Genomic DNA, 17,031 nt, shown 5'->3' with positions numbered 1-17,031 from the left:
GCTGGAGAACTTTTTCAGAATATCAGATATATAGTGTGAGGGTTACATGTGCCCTGGCTGGGACAAATCCAGGTTTGTCTGTCCATTGCATTTCCCAGCAACAGTGAGGAATGCAGCAAATGTTGTACTTTCCCCTCACTCCTTGACAAAGAGAAATAGCCAGCAATGATCCGTCTCCCCCCGCCACCTTACTTAAAGGGTGCCTGGGGGGTAGGAGGCTTGGTGTTGAGGCAGTCCTGGACAGGAGATGGGAGGGTGCCCCCAGTAGCCAATTTCACCTGCCTGGTGATTCTCTCTCTTTTCTGTATGGTTTTATCAAAAGCAATCCCATTCTAGGCACATCACATTTTCTTGGCTCAACGAAACCCTTACTTTGCTTTAAGTTATAACAAGAAGCCGTATACCAAATTTGGTTGTCCTAGCTCTTGCCCTTTAGGAAGAGGTCTTGAACAGACACACACACACAAACTTTCTCATATACAGTAAAACTCCAGTTGTTCGGCATCCAGTGGTCCGGCACTCCCGATAGTCCGGCACCAACTGGAACCCAGAAGTGCTCTGGCCAGCCAGACAATTGGAGCTGCTCTGGCCCCAGCTTCTTCAAGTCTGCTACTGGTCAATTTCAGCAGCAGCAGACTTGGGGAAGCTGGGGTCAGAGCAGCTGGAGTGCTGCCCACGCTGCGCAGTTCCCCACCGCTCCCTCCCCCCAGGTCCCTCATAGCCCCCCTTCCGGTACTCTGGCATATCCAATAATCTGGCACCTCCTGGGTCCCAAAGGTGCCAGATTATCGGAAGTTTACTGTATATAGTATGTGCCCCTCCCCCACTACCCAGTAAAGACAAGGCTTTAGAGATGTCAAAGCAGGGCTAGCTCATGTGAGAATGGGAGTTAACTTCCCTAATTTTTCTTTCCTCCTACTCAGCTCAGTAACACATTCTATTCCTTAGTGGTTTCATTTCATCAGCTACAATAAGTCTGTTTCTACCCAATTGTGAGCAATGAGGGAGAAGCAAGGAGATAGCAGATACTTTACAGGGGCAGAACAATTATGAAAAAAATAGCCTGCGGATGGCTGACCATACTATCTCAAGACAGTTGAAAGTGATGTATTTTATGATCTATTTAGCCTGAGTTTCTACCTTATTAGTGTTGAATCTTGAGTTAGGCTTCATGCATGGACAACTGGTGGCTTAGATGGGAGAAGGCTCTGGCTTCCCAAACCGCCGGCATGGCCCCACACTCTGCCCCCAGAACGCCTGCTGTAGGCATTCTTGGGGCAGAGTGTTGCCCTAGTGCTTGCCCTCTCTGTGCTCTGGGCAGCTCAGGCCCAGCTGTTGCCTCCCTTCCCGCTGCTCCTGGGGAGGGGGAGACTTGGGTCAGCTCGGGCCACAGTTGTCTCTTTTCCTGCTGCTCCCAGGAGCAGGAGGCTTAGCCCAGCTCAGGCCGCCTCCCTTCCCACTGTTCCGGGACCAGTGAGACTAGAGCAAGGTGGCCTCCTCCCTCCCCGCTACTCCCAGGGCTGGGGAGCATTGGGCTACACTGCCTCTTCCCTTCCCGCTGCTCCGAGAATGCTGGAACAAGCACACTCTTCCCTTCCTGGTGGTGGAGGGAGGGATGGGACACACTTGGGCTACGTCTACACTGGCGTGATCTTGTGCAAAAACTCTGTAGCACAAGAGTTCTTGCGTTAAAGTAGTTGCGCAATAGAGCATCTACACTGGCATGTGCTTTTGCGCAAGAGCATCCTTTCCAGTGTAGACGCTCTCTTACTCAAGAAAGCTCTGATGGCCATTTTAACCATAGGGCTTTCTTGCACAAGAAATTCATGTTGCCTGTCTACACTGGCCTCTTGCACAAGAACAGTTGTGCAAAAGGACTTATTCCTGAGTGGGAGCATCAGAGTTCTGGCGCAAGAAGCCCTGATATCATACATTAGAACGTCAGTATACTTTCACAAGAACACGCGGCCAGTGCAGACAGGCAGCAAGTTTTTGCGCAAAAGCGCGCTAGAGTAGACACATTGGTGTGCTGCTCCTCCTCCTCTGCTCAGTGGGGGTGGGGCAGTAGGTGGGGCTTGGGGGACTTAGTGTCTGCCATGACTGCTAGGAAACTGACAACTACACACCACCTAAATTAGTAAGAGATGACATTAAGATGCATCTGTTTACCTGGGGCTCCCAGATGCATATGCTGCTGCCTGTCTACTGAAAGGCTATGTCTACACTTGCGGCTTCTTGCGCGAGAAATATGCAAATGAGGCTAAGCGTGGAATATCCTCGAGCCTCATTTCCATACCTAATAAGCTGCCATTTTTGCAGAAGAGGCTCTTGCGCCAGGAGCTGTCTACACTGCCCCTTCTTGCGCAAGAAAAACCCTCTTGCGCAATGAGGTTATTCCTGAAAATAATCAGCATAGCAGCATAGTGCAAGAGGGTTTTTCTTGTGCAAGAAGGGGCAGCGCAGACAACTTCTGGCACAAGCGCCGCTTCAGCAAAAATGGCAGTTCATTAGGTATACAAATGAGGCTCTGAGCTAGTCCACATTTAGCCTCATTTGCATATTTCTCATACAAGAAGCTTTGAGCATAGCCATAGCCAAAGAGTATAGTATGCTTTCCTCTGAGTGCTGGCCTAGTATGAGCAGACTAGTGCTGCTGTCACCTTGGGATTGTCATTGCAGTAAGTAAAAACTTAAAACAACAAATAGTCTAGTAGCACTTTAAAGGCTAACAAAACATATTGGCTACGTCTAGACTGGCATGATTTTCCGGAAATGCTTTTAACGGAAAAGTTTTCCGTTAAAAGAATTTTCGGAAAAGAGCGTCTAGATTGGCACGGATGCTTTTCCGCAAAAGCACTGTTTGCGGAAAAGCGTCCGTGGCCAATCTAGATGTGCTTTTCCGCAAAAAAGTACCGATCGCCATTTTCGCGATCGGGGCTTTTTTGCAGAAAACAAATCTCAGCTGTCTACACTTGCCCTTTTGCGCAAAAGTTTTGCGCAAAGGGGACTTTTGCCCGAACGGGAGCAGCATAGTATTTCCACAAAAAGCACTGATTTCTTACAGTAGGAAGTCAGTGCTTTTGCGGAAATTCAAGCGGCCAGTGTAGACAGCTGACAAGTTTTTCCAGAAAAGTGGCTGATTTTCTAGAAAAACTGGCCAGTCTAGACACAGCCATTGTGAGCACAGCTACTTCTTCAGATGACTGTAGTGTTGCAAGTCAGTGTAAGTCAGTGCCAGGGACGCAAAAGATGAGACAAGTTCAGCAGAGTGAAGTGGGAGCATGTCCTCATCCAACCCACTGAATCTGGGAAAGAGTTGTGCACCATTTAACTCAAAGGCTACGTCTAGACTGGCATGATTTTCCACAAATGCTTTTAACGGAAACGTTTTTCTGTTAAAAGCATTTGCAAAAAAGAGCATCTAGATTGGCACAGACGCTTTTCCGCAAGATCACTTTTGTGCAAAAGCATCTGTGGCCAATCTAGACGCGCTTTTGCGCAAAAAAGCCCTGATTGCCATTTTCGCAATCGGGGCTTTTTTGTGCAAATCTGAGCTGTCTACATTGGCCCTTTTGCACAAAAGCTTTGTGCAAAAGGACTTTTGCCCAAACAGGAGCAGCATAGTTTTTCCGCAAAAAGCACTGATTTCAGACAGTAGGAAGTCAGTGTTCTTGCGGAAATTCAAGCTGCCAGTGTAGACAGCTGGCAAGTTTTTTCGCAAACGCAAATGCTTTTGCGGAAAAACTTGCAAGTCTAGACACAGCCAAACTGTTTAGGAAGGGTTTCAGATGGGGTAGCTGGGTTAATCTATAACTGTAAAAAAACTTAAAAAGCAACTGATAGTCTTGTAGCAGCTTAGAAACTAACAAAACATGTAGATGGTATCATGAGCTTTAGTGGGCACAACTCATTGCTTCAGATGAATGGAGTTAAGGGGACCCATTTCCAAATAAATAGCAGAGAAAAAGACGGGATGGGGGAAGGGGCAGAACACCGTCAACATAAAGAGACAAGACAAAGGAGCTACAATAGAGGCAGAAATCAGGGAGAAACGGGTATCGCACAGCAACAGGCACAGAAGCAATGGGTTTGAAATGCACCGTGTACAAAAGGGCCACAGAGGTAAGTCACCTCTGCCCTGCCCACTCCAAGAGCACTGGAGGCGACTCCAGGCCCAGAGCAGCGCGTTGCCTCGCAGAGGCGTCACTGCGGAAGGGAGGCGGGAAGCCACGTGTACCGCGTGCAGGGAATAGCAACAAATACAACAAGTCTGCCGAGACCATCTCGGAGAGGCGGGAGCGGGACAGGGACGCTGCCCCGGGGGCCAGCAGGACGCTCCGCGCGTCACTTCGCGCGGGAAGCGAACGCTCAGCCAGGGATTTCCCAGGGCGCCCGAGCGCAGGCCACAGCCGGACGCGCCCTCCAGCGCGAGCTGCAAACTCCTGCGTCTCCGCCCGGACCCCTTTGGGTGAGACACCCCGAGCCCGCCGGGGCCACTTCCGGCGGAAGGAACGCGCGGCCGTCGCGCGCGCAGAGCTGCCCCTCGTGCCTTGCGCTCCCGCTGAGGGACCCCCCCGCGGCTGCCCGACTTGCTTCGCGGCGCGTGCGGGATGCCGTGCGAGCCGCGCAGCCGCCTGGTGGCCGAGCTGCTGCTGCAGGCGGGCGAGGGATCCCGCGGCATCCTGTGCCTCTGCTCGCGGGCCTTCGTGGAGTGAGTAGGGGTGGGCCCGGCCGCCAGGGGGCGCCGCCGCGTGCTCCGAAGCCGGGCGGGGCCCTGGACCCCTCCGGGAACGAGCGGCCCGTAGCGGTCAAATCCCGATCCGCTCTTTTCAGGTGCTGCCCGCTGGGCGCGCTGGCCACGGGCACGTGTGCGGGGCTCAGCTGAGCTGCAAAGAGCAAGTGTGAAAAGTCAGGGCAGGGAGTGGGGGGCAGTGGCGCCCCGTGAGAAAAGCCCCGGCTGTCGGGACGGTCCCTTAACACTCGGGCATCCCGTCACCGCCCCGGCCATGGACAGCCGCGTAGGAATGACAGGTTGAGCCAGAGAGACCTGGTGGAGGGTCAGTGGCAGGAGCCGGGAACCCAGTCAGCCTGGCTGCAGGCAAGCGGCTGGGAGCCCTGCCATGGGAATCTGGCTGAGCCGGTGACAGGGTGGCTGGATGCTAGCAGGCTCCGGCAGGGCAGTGGGGTGGCTAGGAGCCCTGTCAGTGGGGCTGGTGCTGCCCTGGTAGGGTTGGAAACCCCGGCTGCTGGCAGGAGTCTCAGGAGCCAGACTGCTGTGGAAGGGCTGGTGGGGCCAAGAGCACAGGGGGTGTAGGTTGGGCAGTGGTTTGCCATGGTGAAGCTGATAGCCCCAGTAGAGGATTGAGGGCTGCTTTGCCAGAGCAGCAGGGATGGTCTCATGTGGGGAGCCCAACAGGAGGACAGGCCAGGAACAAAGCCAGGCAGGAGGGCCGGTGGCAGGGTAGGCAGAAATGATCTTCCCTGGTCCAGCAAAATCTCTCTTTCAGGACCACTCAGATCACGAGAGTGCTGGACCAGGGAGATCCAACCTGCACATTGTTTTTGCATGTCCACACTATGCCCCTTGTGTTGGCAGTGCATGTCTTCACTAACAGTGGTTGCATCGATTTAACTGTAAATGTAGTTCAAGGGTGGAAAAACTTTCTATCCGGCCACTGATCAACAGAAAAATATAAATTGAGGGTTATAGCCATGGGTGAGGGGTTCGGCTCAGGGTGGGGCCAAATATGAGAAGTTGAGGGGACAAGGGATTGGGGTGCAGAAGGGAATGAGGACTGCAGTTGAGGTCTGAGCTCTATGATGGGGATAGGGATGAGGGATTTGAGGTGTAGAAGGGGGCTTCAGGCCAGGGCTAAAGAGTTTGAAATGTGGAAATAGGATCAAGGCTAGGGCAGGGGGTTGGTGTGCAGGTGCGGAGTCTGGGAAGGGCATTAAGAAGTGGGTGGGGGTTCTGACCTGCAGCAGGACATTCAAGGTGTGGGCTTTAACCACTATTTATTTAATGTCAGTATATCACATAGGCAGCTGGTCAGCTCTGCAATATCTTGCTTTTTTTAAATCTTGAGTGTCACCTTCAACAGCTTCATGTACAATTTGTCCTTATGATTACATTCATTGGTATCTCTTTCTTTCCCTTTATCTGATGAATATTGGGTCAGCACTTCATCTTCATTTTGTTCTCCAGTCTTAATTTGTGATATGTGGTCTAAGGATGTTAAGAGGCAGTTAACTGGGTAATTGTGTAGTTTGTATTGACTACATGATTAGTTGATAAGGGAAGGAGCTACCCCCACTGTGGCTCTGCAGTTTAAATGTAGTAAGAGCCAGGCATGCAGGCAGCCCAGCTCCTACTACATTTAAACTGCAGAGCCATTGTAGGGGTAGCCCCTGGAACCTGAGCCAGGCTTGCTCGGTCCCAGCTTGTGCAGGATCCAGCAGCCCATGTGCATGGGACTGTTGCAGAGCAGCCTCCTCTGGCTCCTCCCCCCCACTTTCACCTCCCACACACTGCTGCCTCTAAAGTGAATTATCTAGTTATTTACATAGACTTGCTAACAGTCACCATGATGCAATCAAAAGGGTAGTCTGCTGTCTACATTGGGGCATTTGTGCTGGAATATCTGACAATATTTGATTGTGCTTTTATGTGTATTTGTTTTTCAAGTGACTGCTCAGTTAACCGTCTTTCCTAATCTACTGTACAGTGTGAGCAAGACAGGATGACGCTATTATGAGCTTGGCATTGTGCTAGGAGCAGCATCGGGGTGACAAGGCCTACCCACTCAGCACTTTCTCTAGAGAAATCTGAACGTGTGGGACCTGACGCTGTCATGAATGATCCTTGATCTGGCAAAGGGCATCCTGTGAACAGTTCGTTGTAGGATTGGAGCATTAGATTTTCCCTCTGCATAGCTAGTGGGGGAAGCCCTTATTTCTCAGCAGCTGCATTTCCAATCAGTCTTGTTCTTTCAAATTTGTTCTGTGACTGGTCAATGGTGTTGCCTTTTCGTGGTAGTTATGTTGGGTTTTTTTGTTTCTTTTTAAGCCTCTCATGATGACGATGATGTGTTTTAATGTTGGGTTTTTTTTCATTTGTTTTATAGGGATCGAAAATTATATAAATTAGGACTAAAAGGGTTTTATGGCAAAGAAGATTATGACAGTACAGGTAAAGTATGCCTGGTGATTTAAGTTGTCAGGGTTGATTTTAGTTCAGGTGCCTAAATTAATTACTAATTATGTCATAAATATATAGTGTGTGACAATATGTGAATTTTGTACACCTGAGATTACATTAGTTATTCAGGATGTGGTAGTGCTGTATAGTTGCTAACCTATAATCATACATTAGTTTCTCATCCATTTCTCAATGCTTTTGTTTAAAGGATCTCATCTGTGTAAAGATAACAATTATTCTTGAAGTGTACATTATATTCTGACAACTGTTCTGCTCTGATTAACATTCTTAGCATTGTGATTTTATATCTTTTAAATGCCTAAATCAGTGTTCTCTATGGAATTACATATGGTCTGCATTTAGCAAGCTTCACTAGTATGCAGTGCCTATGTTGGCAATCATTTTTGTACCTTTAAACGTATTTGTAATTGTCAGTCTTTTTAATGGTGAATTGATAGCTAGCTGAATCCTTTTGAGCTGATTTAGTGACATTCTTGGATGCCATGTTTTGTAAAATTGTGTGATCTATTATTAATCAACTTGTAAAGTTACTGACCATTTCCCATGGTTTAATGATGCATAGGTCTATGCCAAAAGAAGGTCTGTGAAGCATTTACTTCCAGTCCTCTTTCCATTGCTTTTTAAATTTTTGGTCAGATACTATCATGCGTTATGTGTTTTATAAGTATTTGAACAGCTGGGACTTGATTTTCAAACTCTCTCTCTATTTTGCAAGCAAAAAATTGTGGCTGTAGTACGGATGTTAAATTTAGATTAATTAACTAATCGAATAGTGGATGGGATTTCCATCGACTATTTCATTAGTCTATAAGGGCACCATTGCCTTTGAACTGTAGCAAGAGCCTTACCGGCCACAATTGAAAAGTGGAAGCCCCGCAAGGATCCCAGTGGGGATCTTGTACATTTCAAAAGGAAGCCCATGGGACCAGCGGGGAACCCTTCTGGCCAGCGCTCCCTGCAGCACCAGAGCCTTTGAAATAACCTTCTTCCCTAGGGCTCATGTATATCAGATAATTGACTCATCTCTCCCATCCCTAGGCTGTAGTGACTTGCACCACAGGTCAGCGTCCCTGCTCCATTCATGCTTTTTCCTGGGAATTTAGATAAATATTGAGGCCCTGTTATAATTAATTGAAATATTTACATTATTCAGAAATTCAAGAATTCTTGTCTGCCTTTCTCAGCTGATGTATTTTTTAAAAAATCAACAAAAACCTATGCACCTTGCAGAAATGTAGTCTTTTCAGGTAAAATGGTGATAATTGGTTTTGCTGCAGTAATCGGCTAGTGAGAGATGGAGAAGGCCGTGTCTACTAAGCAGCTATCAAGCATTACCATAGAATGTAACTGGGGAAAGTAGCTTGAGGTGCAGATCCACTGATTCTGCCTCAGAAAGATTCAGAGCAGAGCAGGGTAGAATTGAAACCAAATTATGAAATTGTAACTAACTATAACCTGTTAATAGGAGAGGAGCAAACAGAGGAAGAGAAGGAAGAGAATCATCACTGCAACGTGACACAAAATTCAAACAACAATCATTCTTTGGGCCTGGAAGAGTATGAACTGGACTCAGAGGCTGAACTCATGAGGAGTATGGGGTTACCACTTCAGTTTGGAGGACTGTCAGCTCACAAGGAATTTGTGGTAAATTCCAGTTTATTGTGCTTTTTCTGTGTCTGAGCTATGCAAGTAAGTTGAACACTGTGTGTTGTGGTTTTCTGCACACATGTGAAGCAGTTGGTTCAGGCAGAGCAAGTTATTGGATTAGAAACTGATTAATTTCTTGAATGAACCAGATTATGAATAAACTAATCAAAACACAATATTAAAAACAGTGGTACACAATATATGGGACACTAATGACGACAAAGGTAATTTATTTCAAACCTAAATAGCTCACAAGTTTTATATTAATAATAGTACAAAGAAATTGAATGGGAAATCAATACACACTACTTTTTATATATAGAACACTCATAAAAGAGGTGCTTTATGAAGCCTATGTTAGAATAAAATATGGTATAAGAGCTGTGAAGGAAGTGGCATCAGTGACAGATTAGAGTTTGCTTTCTGTAACTAAATTCTTGAATCTCCAGCTTCTTCCTCTTGATGAGGCCACATACAATCTAAGAGCAGATTTGAGATTAAGTAACTCTCATGTTTGACTTTCAGATTCATAATAGAAAAGTTTTGTTCTAAAATATAGGTACTTTCAAAGATACTTTTATGTATAACAACCCCGTTAGGTAACTCCGGACGTCTGTTATCCAGCAGGCATTAAGAAAAAACGAGTAAGATCTCTTTTGCAAAACTTGGATCACAGCATTGTAAAGTGTGTTCTAAGTGAACTTTGATAGCAACTGAAAATGGATTTTCAGTCTAACAACTTGAACACTGCTTGTTCTTTTGAAAATCTCCACCATTGACGCAAATGAATTTTGAAGCTCCTTTCCTTAGTACTACAAAGCCAAGTGATGCTGACTGTGTTTTAGAAGTAAATTTGGGGACGTACTGTGTACAGAACAATGGTGCTGTTAAGGGGTGTTTTTTTTAAGCCCTTGGTCTTGTTAAGCTGTGCTTTGGGTAACATAAACTTATTCTCTTTCTCTCTTACTGATACATTAATAATTTTGTGGATTTAGCCAAAGATCCACTATCAGACATTGGTAAAACTACTTCTTGATCTCTGTCAATGTCTTTTAAAAATGGCTGCAGGCCAAATTTATTGCTTGAGTAAATATAATTACTACATCATGGTGAATGGAGTTGCATTTGTTTATACCAGTGAAGAGTTTAATACCATGTGACCATCTCGTTACCTTTGTCCTCTTCATAGTTGCTTCCCTGTCTCTTCTCCTTCACCATTAGATAGCTTTGTCAGGTTTACCTTGTATCTTGGACAGCAACTAGAAGAGCTGTTTGCTGTGGCAGGAATTCATTTCTTCTGCGGCTCCTCACCAAGGGGGCTTTTGGAATATATTCTACCAGTGATCTCATGAGTAGAGCCCTGCAAATCCGTGGATGTGGACATGAATATCTACAGCTCATTTTGCAGATAGGGATGCAGAAATAAATTTTGAATCTAGAACCCTGCAAATTTGCGGATATGGATGCAAATACAAATTTTCTATCTACACAGGGCTCTACTGATGAGTAAGAGATGATTTTTGTCATGGATGCTTTTACTAAAAGTCATAGGCAAGTCACAGGCAATAAACAAAAATTCATAGAAGCTATAACCTATTCCTGACTTTTGCTAAAAATATCCATGACAAATGGGGAGGGAAGAGGGTGCAGTCGCATTGAAAGGCTAGGAGATAGAGGGGAATCACCCCCCCCCCCCCCGCCCTGCAAGACTTGGAGCTCAAGGGACCCCCACTGCCTGCAGCGACTGGGAACTATGGAATCCCCTTCTGGGTCTGGCCTGTTCTAGGGCCCCAATGTCATGGAGGTTGTGGAAAGTCTGTGTCTTCCATGACGTACTCATATCTGGACATCCGATGAAATAATACTTGCTTTATGCTTCTGAATAACAAGTGGAGAGTGGAAGCAGGAATGTCCCTGAAGACAGAGAAAGGAGGAAAGAATAAATTCTTCCTTGCAAATTACTTGGTTCTGGGAATTTTTTAAAAACACATTTTATTTCTCTTTACTTTTTAGGCATCAGAAAATTCCAGAAAAAGGAATAGCATAATGAAGAAGAAAAAGAAAAAAAAGTTGCATCAAAAGCACTTGAATGAGATCATGCGGGAAACCTGGAAAGAAGATTTTGAAGACCACGCCCAGTCTTTTTCAGATGATTCAGCTTTAGTTACAGAACAAACGAAGGAGAAAAAAACATTGCAGCTTTTGAAAGATGACAACTGTGAAAATAAAGATTGCAATATTAATGATGCTTTGCCTAATGAACTGCAAGAGAAATGGGAAAAATACTGGAGTGAGTTTGGAGAAGGTCTTCTGTGGCAAAGTTGGCTGGAAAAGAACACAGAAGTAGAATTGTCTGAGAGTGCACCTACATCTGAGCCCTGGAACTCTCCTGACACCAAGGAAATGTGGGAGCAGCATTATAATGAGCTATACTGGTATTACTGGGAACTATTTCAGTACTGGGCAAGTCAAGGGTGGACTGTTGACAGCTCCCATAATGATGGCACAGAAATCAATGCATTTAAATTAGAAATGGATCTACCAGGAAAAGTAGACTGTAGTACAGATGCTGTCTTTGGGCAAGTGCTGGACTCGCAACTTTCTTCTGTTCCTCTCTCCAACACCAGAAGTAAAGAAAACCCAGTTTCACATGATGAGCACCATAATGAAATCCTCGCTGGGATTAGTAACTTAAATCTGGATTTGGAGGAAGTGGAGAAGAGCAAATTAGCCCTAACAATACTTTATGATAGCCATCAAAATCTGAATTCGACTTGTAATAAAAGGCAGTGTCCTGGTGTTTCCAGCCAGAAAGAATCATGTAATGGAGGAACCAGAAAAAGTGCATCTCCTGAAACTATAAGTGTTATCCAATCAGGTCAGTATAGGATTAGCTAAGATTGATTCTGGTAATATTCCCCCAGATGGTTCTGTATCGCACAAGAACTGACCTTAGCCCTGTCTTTGTTACTCAGTTTAAGTCTAGGGATCAAATGTTTTGTAGAATGATTAACAACTTAATTCTGTTTTATTCTGTCTAATTAACTCCAAGCCTCATCTCTCTCCTTTTAGACCTTATTATTGAACATCGTCTTTGGATAAAGGTGTTTTCATGGAATATCTCTTTTTATAAATCTAATGGATATACTAGAGAAGTGGTGGGATAACAGTATTAGGGTGCATCTACACTGCACCATTATTCCAAAATAATGGCCATCATTCTGGAAAAACAATACTAGCAAATGCATTATTTCAAAAGAAAATTGAAATAATGGATGGCTTTTACTGACGTTGGTAAACCTCATTCAGTGAGTAATAATGCCTTTTCTGAAAAAGCTATTTCAGAAGAGGGGGGGTGTGGATGCTCCATTGCTGCTATGTTGAAATAACTTGGAATGGCCCTGGTGAGGAGCTATTCCTCCCCAGTGCCTCCTGGGGCTCTAAATCGAGATAGAGCATCCACACTATAGGAAAGCCTCAAAATTAGTCCCAGACAGCCTCCCCTAATGTGGATGCACTATTTTGAAATAAGCTATTCTGGAAGATATCTTCTGGAGTAGCTTATTCTGAAATAAGCTTGCAGTGTAGATGTACCCTCAGTGCTTTTTCATTTTAAGTCTTTCTACTAGTCAGGTGATATACTATTGTATAAAAACACAGCCCAGTTGGCTTCCTACTATGTACCCAACTCAGTAGGTTTAAATAAATAGAACAGAAATTAATAAATTGGGTCTGTAGAAGATCAAATCTGAAGGAATGTCCTTATAAATATGAGTTTCAGAGGGGTGGACAAGTTTGTCTGTAACTGGAAAAACTTAAAAAACAATGAATAGTCTAGCAGCACCTTAAGAGACTAACAAAACATGTAGATGGTGTCATGCTCTTTCGTGAGCACAACCCACTTTTTCAGATGAATGGAGTTATTAAAGGTCCAGGTTCTAAATAAATAGGGGATGAGGGGGAAGAGAAGGAAAAAGAAGGAGGGAAAAAAGGGAGGAAAGATATGGTCAATTAGAGTGCCCATGCTACATGAAGCTGACAGAGAAGTTGCAAATTGTTCTTAAAAACCCATTGTTTGTTTTTTTATGTTATTAGAATGTGGAATATAGTAGGCCATCCAGCCAATGTCTTTATTTATACCTTTGTGATAGGTATCAAACCTGTAAATTAAGTTCTAAGGCTTTCTTGTGGAATTGGCTTGTGGAATTAGCCTGTGTAGTGAACAGGGGTGGCTGCTCACTGACCCCAAGGGGGAAGAACCCCTCTCTGAGCCTGATGGGCTGAGCCGGGTCCTGACCCTTTAACTCCACAGAGGCCAAGGAGCGGGGCAGGGAGCATTAAAGCCCAGCAGCTCAGTAAGGGCTCAGCCACAGGAGGAAGCAGAAGCCTGCCCTGAGCTGTCCCTCCAGCAGGGCCCTGAGAACCTTGGAGAGGCTGAGGACTGGCCCGGACCACTGGGCCTCTGCTCCAAAGGAGACCTTCTTTACCCTACCTAAGGAATCAGATGGCAATGACCCCAGCAGCCCATGGGGGGCCAGGTAGATAACAGGGGGAGTTAAGAAGTGGCTCAGGGGAAGCCAACAACTGTCAGGCAGACCTTATAACACTTTAGAGTGTGTCAGCATGTTGCGTACCCCATCCCAACTGACCCCAGTGACAGCCAGGGCTACCACTGCTAGGGCCCTGGGCCAGGACATAGTGGAGTAGGGAGGGCCCGTGTCTCTTCCCCCCTGCATCCCACATACGGTGGCCAGCTCTTCCACCTCCCCGCTTGTGCCGGGGAAATTGTGTTTGTTTGACTGCCTCACCCTGAAGTAGAGACTGGACTGGACTAACTTTGGGACTGTGTTTGCTTTGCTGCCCTGCCCTGAATCAAGGCTGGGCCCTTGCTGACTGTGGGACTAGGTTTGTGTTGCTGGCCGCCCTGTACTCCGGGACCAGGGTTTGAAGGAAGCTGCTGGACCTCTGCGTACAAGCCTGAGCACAGGTCAGGGGCCCAGGACTAAGCCATTCAGCTTATAGCCCAAAACAATATGATGACTTTGAGATCCACTAATGAGTGCCTGGGTGAGTTAAAATGTTCCCCAACAGGTTTCTTTGCGATGCCTTTTCAGGCATCCATTAATGTGTCCATTAATTCTTTCCTGTAGCGACTGTCCAGTTTGGCCAATATACATGGTAGAGGGACATTGCTGGCATATGATGGCATAGATAACATTAGTGGATGTGCAGTTAAATGAGCCTCTGATGTAGTGGTTTATGTGATTAGATCAGGTGATGATATTGCTCGTGTATACGTGTGGATAGAGTAGGCAACAGGAGTGATTGCAGGGATGGGTTCCTGGATAATTATGATGAAAGTTTGTTGCGTTGACAAATACTGGAAAGAATTTGTTGAGATTAGGGAGTTGTGTCTAGGTGAGTATGGGCCTGTCCTCCAATAAGGTAAGTGTAATGGTCGGTAGCTTTCCAGTATAAGGTGGTGGAAACGTGTTCGTCATGTAATTGTACTGTAGTGTCAAGGAAATGCATCTCTTGTGTGGACTGGTCTAGGCTGAGGTTGATGGTGGGGTGGAAGTTGTTGAAATCTCTGTGAAATTCTTTAAAGGTCTCTTTCCTGTGGGTCCATATGATGAAGATGTCATCAATGTAGTGTAAGCAGAGTAAGGGAGCCAGGGGTGAGAGCTGAGGAAACATTGTTCAGGGTCAGCCATAAAGATGTTGGCATATCGAGGGGCCATGTGGCTGCCCATGGCTGTGCCTCTGACTTCTTGAGAATACTACAGGTCAGTAATCTTCCTGAAAACACCATCCTGGCCACCATGGACGTGGAAGCTCTTTTACACCAACATTCCACGCAAAGATGGATTACAGGCTGTAAGGAACACTATCCCTGATAATGCCACTGCACATCTGATTACAGAGCTCTGCGACTTTGTCCTCACCCACAACTATCTCCTATTTGAAGACAATTTATATCTTCAAGTCAGCAGCACATGGGAAAGACCCTTGAAGAATTTCACAGGGATTTCAATAACTCCCTCTCCCCCTCCGCCCGCCCTTCCCCTATTAGAAACTGGACCTTTAATAACTCCCTTCATCTGTAGAAGTAGGTTATTCCCACCATCTATATGTTTTGTTAGTCTTTAAGGTGCTGCAAGACTATTAGTTGTTTAAGTTTTTCTTATAAACATAGTACTATCTACACTTCATCTTCCAGTGTCTGCTTCAAAATACTATACCTGTCCGTTTTTGCTTGATTCAACATACGTAACCACAGCAGCCTTCTGCTTACTGCACTATAAACTATTAGCTATGGACAAATCAAGTTTGCTGCACTATCTAACCCACAGGGGAAACAACACTGACCAGTATAACTGACAGTTTATTTTGTAATATTGTCCTGGACCACAACCAAAATGGGAATGAGTTATCACCTGGGGAAAATGAAGCTACTTGTTACTGTAGATGCTGGCAGGGTTTGCTTAGAAAGGGATGTGATGGTCATTAGGAACATACAAGATTGTCTGGCGGCTAGACCAGAATCCTGAGAGTTGGTTCCCACTTTCTAACTTTCATGTGTTTTGGAAGGTAGGGAAAATAGCCCTTTTCCTTCTTTGTCTGCCACTTCAGCCTTCCTGCACTCCCCAGAGACAGCTGTATCACCCTTTTGTACCGCTCTGTGGCTTCTTCTGCTAAAGAGGAAGGGTCGAATATGCAAAGCCAGCAGCAGCTGAAGTGTCAGAAGCTTTATGCAGAAACCTGAAGTAGCCATTGCTGAGGAATGTAAACAGTGCACAGATTTCTGCTCCTTCTTCCCCCTTTTCTTGGCTTCTTCCCCCTTCTCTTGGCAGCTTCACAGAAATACCAGCGGTAGAAACTTGGAGCCAGCTCTCAGCAGATCCCCTTCCCCCTTTCATTCTGAGTGAACTCTGTTCTCCATAAATTGGTGCCTCTAGCCCTGGGACTGTCAAAGGGTTGTTTGAGTGCTGCTGTGAGTTCGTGTCACTGCACTATCCTGGCTAGGGAAATGTATGGTTGACCAATTCCAGTTAACCAGTGTGGGCTGGAGCAGCTCCATCCCTGCGGAACCTGCCGTGGAGGGGGGAAGGGGGGGAAACCAGCTGGAGCAGTTACTGTCCGTTGTTGAGATTTAGGAGAAAAGTAAAGGTACATGTGGTTTAGTAATCACTTACTTGTCAGTTTCAAATACACAATAGCATACATCTTTAAAAAGCTCTCTAAAAGAAGTAATTTTTTGTAAACTAGAGAAAAGATGATTTGACAATCAAAAACTGCATTTTTTTATGCTTCTTTAGATTCACAGGCGCTATCTGGACCTAATTCAAATGACCAAAGAAGATCACACAACAATGATGAGGAAGAAGAGCCACCTGAATATAAACATGCCAAACTCAAAAGGAGGCAAGTGATAAATTTGGGTTTTTTTTTCTATTTCTAAAATTTCTTCTTTTGTGTTCCTGTTCATTAGAGTGGATACGCAGACCACTTTGAGAAACCCTGATTTAGATGCCGATGGGTAAATGTCATTCTTGTAGCATTAGAAAAGAAAAATGCTCATGTCTTAAGGTAGAGAAAGCCGATTGTCTCCATTCATATGAACAGATTTCCCATGTCTAGATTGCAACTTGGAGGATATAAATGCAAAGGTCACAGTGACACTTACTGATCTGTATATTAAACTTCATTAACGTTTGGGTTTCTTCATGATGTAGCCTTTAAAAGCACACAAGAGAAGAGTACAAACTGTGGTGTCTGCCAATGTCAATGGGAATTTTTCCTATTTTAGTAAGAACTGTAATAAAAATGGTGACTTGAGATGTCTGGGTTTTTTTTATAGCCATGAACTGGATGCTGATGAAAATCCTGTTGCAGATGCTGAGGAAACTTGTTCTCTTCTGGGATTCAAGCACGGCACAGGACAAAAGTAATGATTTTATAAACAAATTCAGTTTCCCCCCAACTCCTGAAAGTTAACTTCTTTTATGCTTTTGGTGCCCCATTACTATTATTTTCAAGTGTGCCAGCAATATCTGCTCCTTTTGACTATTAAGTTATTTGAAGATTATTTTGAAAATTAGTGTTTGTGCTTAGTCATATTGTAGATTTATCTTGAGGGATTGCATCTCTTCTTTTCAACTCCT

At 45.2% G+C, this 17,031-nt stretch overlaps 1 protein-coding gene across 5 annotated transcripts in view; it reads left to right on the top strand.

The window, feature by feature from the left end:
* The first annotated feature begins 4,449 nt into the window (after window positions 1–4,449).
* Window positions 4,450–17,031, top strand: part of TGS1 (trimethylguanosine synthase 1) — a 37,165-nt gene continuing 24,583 nt past the window's right edge. For 4 of the 5 annotated variants that reach the window (XM_006126135.5, XM_075920681.2, XM_075920683.2 and 1 more), the window contains exons 1-6: window positions 4,483–4,711; window positions 7,125–7,189; window positions 8,685–8,863; window positions 10,880–11,744; window positions 16,186–16,291; window positions 16,728–16,814. In XM_006126135.5, coding sequence (XP_006126197.3) covers window positions 4,611–4,711; window positions 7,125–7,189; window positions 8,685–8,863; window positions 10,880–11,744; window positions 16,186–16,291; window positions 16,728–16,814 — 1,403 coding nt within the window. In that variant the 5' untranslated portion in view covers window positions 4,483–4,610. The other variant, XM_089776255.1, reaches the window with a different exon arrangement.

Source organism: Pelodiscus sinensis, chromosome 2 (assembly GCF_052426305.1).
Source record: "Pelodiscus sinensis isolate ZL-2025 chromosome 2, ASM5242630v1, whole genome shotgun sequence".
Classification (NCBI taxonomy): Eukaryota; Metazoa; Chordata; order Testudines; family Trionychidae; genus Pelodiscus; species Pelodiscus sinensis.
The sequence above is the reverse complement of the archived record's forward strand: the minus strand, read 5'-3'. Positions and strand labels throughout refer to the sequence as shown.